Source organism: Pagrus major, chromosome 5 (genome assembly GCF_040436345.1).
Source record: "Pagrus major chromosome 5, Pma_NU_1.0".
Taxonomy (NCBI): Eukaryota; Metazoa; Chordata; class Actinopteri; order Spariformes; family Sparidae; genus Pagrus; species Pagrus major.
In genome coordinates this window covers 1,215,693-1,225,410 of record NC_133219.1, presented here as the reverse complement: position 1 = coordinate 1,225,410, position 9,718 = coordinate 1,215,693, and the positions used below count along the sequence as shown (strand labels likewise).

The 9,718-nt window shown below is 40.9% G+C and overlaps 1 protein-coding gene across 2 annotated transcripts; it reads right to left on the bottom strand.

The window, feature by feature from the left end:
- Positions 1 to 3,972: 3,972 nt before the first annotated feature.
- gcnt4a (glucosaminyl (N-acetyl) transferase 4a) lies at positions 3,973 to 9,362 on the bottom strand. 2 transcript variants are annotated; one of them, XM_073466434.1, is made up of 4 exons: positions 9,329 to 9,362; positions 7,977 to 8,069; positions 6,582 to 6,649; positions 3,973 to 5,932 (listed from the first exon to the last, which is right to left on the bottom strand). In XM_073466434.1, exon 4 carries the CDS (start codon positions 5,929 to 5,931, stop codon positions 4,642 to 4,644), a length of 1,290 nt encoding a protein of 429 aa, XP_073322535.1. In that variant the 5' UTR covers position 5,932; positions 6,582 to 6,649; positions 7,977 to 8,069; positions 9,329 to 9,362; the 3' UTR covers positions 3,973 to 4,641. The 2 variants fall into 2 exon arrangements, with proteins under 2 accessions (XP_073322535.1, XP_073322534.1); XM_073466433.1 differs by lacking the exons at positions 7,977 to 8,069; positions 9,329 to 9,362 and adding an exon at positions 7,053 to 7,087.
- Between the last annotated feature and the right edge of the window lie 356 nt (positions 9,363 to 9,718).

Sequence of the window (9,718 nt, the reverse complement as noted above, 5' to 3'; positions counted from 1 at the left end):
CAAATACTGACATAAGGGTTGGTAGCCAGCCTGGCCTACCAACCCAAAGCGTCAGTATTTGACGACCTGGGGATGACTGAACAATTAACTCTTTCTCCATGTTACGTCTGTAGTGCTGTGGATGTGTTTGTGTCTTCTCTCCTCTCTCCAGATTCCACCCTTTCCCACCTCCTTGCCTATAGAGAGTGGTGGATCACACTTGACCCTCACAATCTAGGCCTGGTTCTTTAAAACCTGGGGAGAGACCTACACTGGTGCCAGTGGGCCAGATGGCAGCATTAGGTTGCCTGTTGGTTGCAACCTTGTGCTCTTGTTATTTAAGGCTTGATTGGTAGGTAGCTCTCTGATGGAGGGTGATCATTGACTGTAAGGTCTGTCTTGCATATAATTTAACCTCTTCACATTATTTTTCTTACTGTATGTATAAAATATTGATCTGAAAAAGTAACTAGCAACTATAGCTTTGAAATGATAAATGCAGTGAAGTAAAAGGTATAGTATTTCCCTCTGAAGTTAAGTGGAGTGGAACAAGTAGCAGAAAATGCCACTGAAATATTACATTCCAGCACTGCTCTCTATAAACTACTCATTTTCTGTCAAGCTGGCTATGAGATTCATGCTGCAGCTTTATTCCAATTCTGAACCATTATTTCAATGAATTTAACTCCAATCAGAAAGGCTTTTTTCTTGCTTATCACTATATGTCATATTTCGCAATATTTCACTGTTAATGTTTAGCATTAATGAGTATGAAAAGCTTGTTAGGGACATGGTTAATTACTTTCCAGCATTGCCTCTCACAAGTTAAATTAACTCAACAGAATCAAAACACAACCACATCTGCTGAGCTCCTTCTCACCACCGAGCTCTTAGGTAACAGTATAGCATTAAGTAAACACTCAACACTTGTCTCAGACTCAAACCACCGCACAGCTGTCTGCTGAGCTGCACAAAGATGCTCTGATGAATATAGCTTAACTTTCAATCTGCAATGTTACTACCCAGTCAGCATTTTTCGGTTGAAATACGCTGAAAAACATTTAAAAAACGGCTATCGTCACCATTGAAAAGACGTTCACACCAAAAATGAATGTGTTTCCTCCGACTATTTAAAGATGTTAATTAAACGTTCACATTTAGACCATATTTCACTGGAAGTTGCAATACTGGCTTTGAAGTATAGTACTGCTGAAAAGCTAGTAACTAGCTTTTCAGCAGTAAACGCAATTTCTTATTTTAAATTAATGCTGCTTTGCATTAAAACTGCTCCTATTACGATGTCCTGGCAGCTTTTGGTTAGCAGTACACAGCCCATATAGTTCCAAATTTATGACATTTTATATGGAAAATTAAATGCGTTAAAATTATGTATTTGTATAGCACATTTCATCTGCAAGTAGAATATGACTTCAGAGAAATACCTTCACATTAATCACTGCCGTCTCTCATGCCACCCACAAATTAACAAGTTATCAAAAATAATTACACAAATTTGTGTTTTGTATCAACGTTGATGCATTTTAGATGCTGAAAAGATGGCAAAACGAGGTCATTCAGACCAGATATCTCCCAGGTTTCCAAGCATCGTTTTACTGCATTATATGGTCTCTATTGTTTCTCTAAATGTATACATTCTTTAATTACAGTCACACACTGTCAATATGCATCCCTACAGTCTGCAGAAATCACATGACCTCCATGTTTAATGCTTCACTATTAGAACATACCAGCAATCACAGGTACCTGCTTATTAGGGCTCTACAACACCACTGGAGGTTTAATTCTCCACTCATACTTTTAATCAGGAATAAATAAATCATCAAAGGTCGCAAGCTTTCATATTTATCTAAACCTTTTTAAAATCAATACCTATCTTCATGACAAAAGATGGAGCATTTATGTATAGAACACATGAGCACAACATGAGTCTTTGACATTTCTTAAATAGAAGAGTAGTCTGAAATCAGAAGTCAGGAACAAAATGGACACTGTTTTTGGAGGTGATATCAATTGGCATTTCCTTTTAGGATGGCATTTTCTGAAATAACTGATAATTCTTTCAGACATAGGCACTTTTTTTATTTCCTTATCTCTCTGATTAAATGCCTTGTGTGGTCAGTGAACATTACAGACTGACAATGATTAGACACAATGAAATAATCTAGCAGAGGTGGATAGAGAATTTAAATCCCTTACCACACTGTAAAACAAGTAAAAGTCCATGTTGAAGGTTCTCAGTCATCCAGGTCATAGTAATTCTAGGTGCTGTATCAGTGCAACTGGACTTGTTTCAGTTCATTGATGACATTTCACCTCTCAACCAAGAGGCTTCTTTGGATCTAACTAACTGGAGAGGAGTTGCAGGCTTTTAAACTCTGTGTGGGAGTGTACAGAGTCGTTAAGGACATGTGTGAGCTCTGAGTTTCAGAGTCTTTAGGGCCACATGGATGTCGTTGACCCAACAGGCCTTGTTGGGTCAACCCATGTGGGTTGCTAGGGCTAGGTGAGCCGAGGTGTGAATGGTTGTTAAGCTGTCTGGGGAGGGAACTCACCTACGCATTGTAGATGGGTGATAAGTAGTGTCTTAGGCCACCTCCTCTGTTCAAAGACGGTCGTTCCAGTTTGACATAGATGGATTCTTTTATTCCTCTTTCAAACCATCTGTCTTCTCTGGAAAAGGTGTTTACATTGTTGTCCTCAAAGGAATGATTTTTCCCCTTTCAGATGTAAGTGGACAGCATGTCACAGTTCAGAAGCTGAGGCTCAAGTGCAAGACAAAGAGACACAGGCTAGAACGAGTTCAAAACACAAGGTGATTTATTATAAGGCTGCACCTACACAAAAACTAGAGCCAAGAAGAGTGACACTTCACCCAACGGGCTGGCAGGGACAAATTGGAGGGGGGAAGGCAGGTGGAGATGATGCGGTGTGGCCAGGTGGAGATGCGGCGGACAGGTGCGGCTTCCTGGGGAGAGCCGGGGTGGGGATCCGGAGAGCTGGATGAAGCCACGGCGGAGGAAACTGGAGAGCAGGCGGGTCCGGGAGCGCAGGCGGGGAAGGGAAACTGGAGACAGAGACGGAGACAGGGATCAGGAATCGTTCACAAGAAAAACAGGTTAGAGCTAGGTAACATCAACACTGACTGGTAATCGAGTTGCGGTCCGGCGTCGGGTTGTGGAAAGCGTCTGGTTTTTATGGCGGCAGGTGAATGAATGAGATCGCTCCCCTCCGTGCCGGACGGATCAATCCGCTGATTGCGGAGTGGCTGTACCTGTCCGCCCTGCACCCGCACCATGCTCCAGCCTGCTAGAGAGAGAGGGAGAAGAGAGAGAGGGGAAAAAAAGGAAAGAGAGGCTGCCACTATCTAGCCCTAGAAGTGGAGGGCGTGACACAGCAGAGTCTTGACCTGAGGAGTTGGCCCTCCTGTGTTGTGCCATTCGTTTATGGAGAGGTTAAGGTTAAGGTTACTTTATTGGTCTCCACCAGGGAGAAATTTGTCTCGGAGATAGGGAAGAAGTTGCAGCACAAAAATGACATTTTAACACAATAAAAAACAACATGCAGTACAACGTACATCAGGTTGTTTTGTCTCCCCAATGTACACAAACCTACCAACACACTGAGGCAGAAACTTGTCAATCCTCACGACAGAACAACCAGGCATAAACAGATTAATGTAGTTTATGCTGTTCAATGCAGCCAGGACTGCACAGATTTGTACACTGGGGAGACAAAACAATAAAAAATGGCACAACACAGGAGGGCCAACTCCTCAATTCTCCTCCAGCTAGTTAGAACTGAAGAAGCCTCTTGGATGAGAGGTGAAACATCTTCAAGAAACTGAAACATGTCTAGTTGTCTACGATACAGCACTTAGAAGTAAAAATCCAGTAATCCATAGTAAATATTCAAAATGTGTACCTTTTTAATGGAAGTAAAATGGGTATTTTTGAAGAATGATCCATTTCACAGTTTATGTTTCCACTTGTGTCTATTTTTATTGATACCATCTTGTATTTTTACTGTGTAACAGCAATAACTGTTTTTTTCTTATTATTATTTTTCCCTCCACCAGGGAGGGGATGTTTTGGCCCATGTCCATTTGTTTGATTGTTGGTTGGTTGGTTTGTCAGCAGGGTCACACAAAAACTACTGAACTGATTTCCTGGAAACTTGGGTGAATTCCCACTTGATAAAAAAAAGAGGCAAATTTAGGTGGGTGATATCTATTTGTGAGTACAAAAGTGGGCTGTTGTGCCTTGGTGGAGGTATGCGCTTTACTGATTGCCATTCTAGTTGATTCAGAGTTTTAATATTGCAGGTGGTTCAGATGATGCCTAGGTTAGGTTTTGGAAAAGTCTAAACTATAGCAATGCACATTTTATGACCTTATTATGTTTGTTTAAGAAATCCTCTGCAAAGCCATCCCACAATGTTGTACACTATCAACTTTATTATTTTCCAATGTAAGAGGTAGGAGAGTTTAATAAAAGTGAAAATACCCAAGTGCCTGCATCTCAAAATTGTACTTAAGTGCAGTGATTTAGGAGATGTATCTTATAACACTTGCATTCTGTAATTTTGCACATGCCCTGGAACCACTCTGTCCTGTCCTTGTCACATTTCCTTTTCCCATTAGTATCATGTTTGCAAATATTGGCGTTTTTCCATGAGCTTCTCCTCCAAACACTTAATCAGGATCGGGTCCACTTTGGGGTCAAATTTGTTAGCAAACCAGTGGCCATAGTTGAGAAGCCAGCGAAGTTCGGCGGCTCCATAGATGCAAACACTCCGCATGTGTGTGCCGGTGCAGGCTGGGTAAAGATTTCCCTCTAAATAGTTCCATTTGACAAGCCGTGTCTTACTTCTCAGATCTGTAACATCCGCTTCTGACCTGGGAATGTGTCCTGGCACCCCAGGGACCCTTACAAGCGTGGCCCAAAAGTGTTCGTCTGGAGAGTATGTGTCAGCAGACCAGGTCAGAAAGTCCTTTGCCACCTGACTGCTGCTAATGTGATTCACAAAATCCCATGACAGGACAAAGTATGCACTGCCTATGAACATCTCTATCCCGTGAGGAGGAACATCTTTGGCCACTGTGCTTTTGACAGGAATACGACGGTACTCATAAGGGACATTTTTCAGCTCATGCTGGAAACTGAAGCGCTGTTTCTTGAGTTCACTGGGTCGGCTTGATTCCAGCATGTTACTACCATTCAGCTGTTTCAGCTCCATTACCAGTTCATAGTTTGACTTCAGAGGAAAGTCCTGGCCACACAGGTTAATGACATATTTCCACTTGACCTCTGACCTCAGCAGGTCAGAGAGACAATTGAGGTCAGCATTAAGCCTGCTGATGTGAGCATATTCCACAGACTCCAATTCTGAGGCAATGAACACATTTTGAGTACACTGAGCCAGGTTTTTCATTGCCTTTATAAACTGTGGAGAGGACTTATGATCATAGTGAATGCAATAGATATTATGAGGTGCATAGATGGCATGAAGAATACGCTCCACCATGGGTGCATTCTTATGGACCACCAGAGAATAAGCCAACGGGAAGCTTTGCTCTGCTGCTGACACTGGTACATCATTGTAACCCCTGGTTTTGATAAACGTTTGACAGTCTGAGGTCAAACTCACAGTGCTGTCATCATCCACGCCAACAATGATTTTCCGTTTTATCTCCAGAGCTTTGCCTATCTCCACAGGGTCGAGCTCGTAGATGGCAGTGCAGTTAACATCGTACCTGCGGCTGTGAATCCTCGATAAGTCGACAGTAATTCCATAGGGCTCAATGTAGATGCTGTCCCTCACTGTCACTTTAATGTAAACCAGCTTGAGTAGACAGACCGCCAGCAGAGACAGAGATAACAGGAAGCACCTGTGTCTCAATCTATGTATGTAGTAGCCAGATCTTATTTTCATTCTACGAACAAAGGGATAAAAAGAAGACATGTAAATCAGCATTCAGGCTTTATTATGTAGTTAGCTATCGCAGGTAGTAGTTAGAAGAGCATTGAAGTGAGGTAAATATTTAAATATTTATTAATTAGTGACAGAATAGCTTGAATTATTTTATTGCTTGAATACAGTTTTAGTTATCTTTATAATTTTGTTACGGTGCATGGAATTCTTGAAAGACTTTCAGAAAAGTTAATAGAAGCTACCCAAAGTAAATCATTTTCATGTTTACCATTGCTTTGAGTTAACTTTATTGTAAATCGATGTATTTGCTATTCTGTTTTTGTCTTACTGTGTGTGCTTTGGATTTTTTCCTTATTGTTTTTCCTCCGTGGCCTATTTGCTTTTTTCATTTTATTCTATATGTTTTTCTTGTGCTTTTGTGAGTGTAATCTGCAAAGCACTTCAGGTTTCCTTGTGCTATATAAATAGATTTACTTTGCCTAAATTCACATATTCTTGGGACACAGCACTGCAGCTTTCTTTACTCACATAATTAACTTCATGAACACACTGACTTAACATTTCAAATGAATATTTCTCTCTGATAATTGTGTATAGAAAGCAAAAAATGAAATTCACTCTGGGAAGAATCTGTTTCTGCTCTATATTACCTTGCTCTCTAAAGTTGTCTTTGAGCGGCTCTTGTCATGCGAACTTCTCCCACAGTTCCAGTAAGAGCCTTGATGTGATGAGAAACAGTTATGCAGTAGGTATGAGGGCAAACACAAATTAGAAAAGAGAGGTAACGGCAACACCAAACCTATCTAACAAGCTGTTTTATATATATATATACAGTATATATGTATATATGTATGTATATATATATATATATATATATGTGTGTGTGTGTATATATATGTATATATAGATGTATAGAGACAGAGGGGGGGGGGGGGGACAGTTTGAGTCGGGAATCAATGCTTTACGCACCAGCCCCACTTCAGCATATGAAAAATGTCCTTTACTCCAAGAGGAATGTAATAATGAGGCAGTGCGGTACAACCAGTCTAGTCTTTCTATAAACCCGGAAGCGATATAAACTTGGAGCGGTACACAAGAATGCACAAGAGCAGAAAACTTACAACATGCATAAAGAGCCGAGCAGTCATGAGTCGCGTCTGCTATGTCCGGGGCAGAGAGAAGAGTGGCAGAGGGGGGAGTCCTGGCAGCAGACCGCCCACTGCCTGGTCACATCCCGCACATCACCACCACCCAATAAATCTACCATCCACTCACTAATGATTAACCCTCTTCGGCGCCACCAAGCACAAAGCTTATTTATTTTGAACACCACTACCCATCAATGTATGTGTGCATGCAGCCCCATGTGTGTCGTACACAGTGTCCCAGTGCGGGGCTTTGGCCATCTGTACTGCCTGGCAGTCCCCACCCTGCTGCTGCTGCTGCTGCTGAAACTTTTGGTAATGCTTCATTTTACAGGTCTTACAGGTTTTACAGGAATTTCATGGTAAGTTGGCAGTAATCACCAAGCAACATTTAAAACTTCTTTGAAATGATCCCCCAAAATACCAAAATAATTACCTCAAGATGTATTGAAAATTACCCCAAGAGTATTTAATATTATACCATGGTCTGGGTGAATAATCCTCAAGTAGTTCCAGTGAAACTGCCTGTTTACCGGTCTAAATCAATGCGCTATTCTGTATCTAAAACGAGCGGCATTGCCATCGGCTGGCTGCAGACACCTCGACCTTAGAAATAAATAAAATAAAATAAATATGAATATGTTATTGACGACACGAAGTATAGTCCCTCAGTGCATCATCCTCTGAACACTACAGGATTGCGCTTCTAACACACAAGCTGCAACATGAAGCTACTCTCGGGGCTGCAGTACATTAAAAAGTGGGTAACATAACTGTCCATATGAAGTAATGGATAAATAATAAAAAGGTGAGTTAACCCTGTTTGATTAGAAAACACGACAGCCTGCTACACTGTCCTCTGAGCTGACTCTATGATGTCACATTTACTGTTCAGCTCACCTGTTCTAACAGAGACGCACACACGTAGATGCTGCTTTGAATCGCTGGACCATATGTCGACGTCACCGCCTTCTTGGATGTGGCAGGTCTGTCCTGTAAACAAATACAAGTAGAAGTTAAACCTTTTGGGGGTTTTCTAAATAAAAAGCACTAACATTTACATTTAACTGATTCTGATGAATCGTTTTTATTTTCAGTGGTTCATATTCATTTAAGTTATAATAATGACATCACTGAGACACAAAATGAACAAAGTCTGCAAATCAAAATAAGACACTGCAGCTGGCAGTGAGTCTGCTCTCTTTTCTTTTAGCAGTGAAGTGATTTACTCCATGACAGAAAATTATACACTTATTTTATTGTATACAATTACATTTAATTATATAAATGTAGTGGAAACAAAGGCTGCTGTTAAAATAATTCTGCATTAATTTAGAACTGGAGTAAGGAGATCGGAGTCAGCTCAAAGTTCAAACAAGGGTGTAATCTTGTACAAGAGGAGCATTCACAGAGCAACACGCAGGTCAGTTACAAAGTGAAGACTCAATATCAGAAGAGCAATGGTTGGCTTATATCGGTCTCTGTGAGTGTGTTTTCACTCTAACAGCTGCTCATTCATGCCCTCCTGCAGAGAAGAGAGTGTTTACCTTCAGTGGTTACTCAGTACCTTACATAGGTCATAAAACAATATAAAACAAGTCATAAAAGAGGTCACAAGTTACAGGTCACAGTTCACATTTAACAGTCTCTCTCAATAGGGCTGTGTAAACGTCAATTCACATTCCTCTACATGAAGTACAGAATTCTCATCACATATCCCTCCTGTTTATGCTGACTTTAAGCATAATTATAACATACATTTAGTGGAGTGTGAGAGCGAAAACCCTATCAGGCAGTTCAAAACATTCTAGTTAACCATTATCCTTATAGATAGGGAAACTCTCTCACGGTTTCGCTGCCCCGGCAACCACACACAGGTACTCCATTTCTCAAGGCACAGAAGTTATAAAAATAACCATAAGTTCAAAAGCTTTTTACTACAATGTTACCCCCAAAACAAAACATAAGGGTCCTCACCAAGCTGGTCAACCCATCGTACTTGGCTATGGACCTGTCCCTACCTAACTAAGTTATCCCTTGCACGTAAATGAATAAAAAGATGGGGTCACTTTTAATATGTACAGTATTCACAAATGCTGTGCGTATTTTTCTCCTAAGTGGCTCTAGTCAGCCAATTCAAAAAGCTACAACTTCGTTAGATTTTCTGTAGTTCCATCATAATAATAGAATAAACACATAAACAGCAATCATCCCTTAAACCGTTGTATCCTCATCTTCATTAAAGAGGTTACCATATAGATCATCATCTGTCAGATCAAATGAAACATATTCTTGTGCTGTTCTCTCATAGTCCCCTCGGTAATCATCGGTGGTGGGGACCCTTCATACAGCATTGTCGTTTTGGTCACAGCGGTGTCAATGAGTCTCTGTAACAGTCCTCTCAAACAGGGGATACAACAACATCCACAAGTAATTAGAATGGCAATCATTACGGCTACAGATAACATCATAGCTTTTATAGAACCTGCCCATTTTCCAAAAATGTCCTGAAACCATCGTGTCAGAGGATCATCGAAACCAGAATTTTCAGCTAGCTCTGTAAATAGGGAGGTTAATCCATTCAGTGCCTTAGTAATGCTGCCATTAGGTGCTCTACTTATCTGACAGTGGTATTTGTGCTC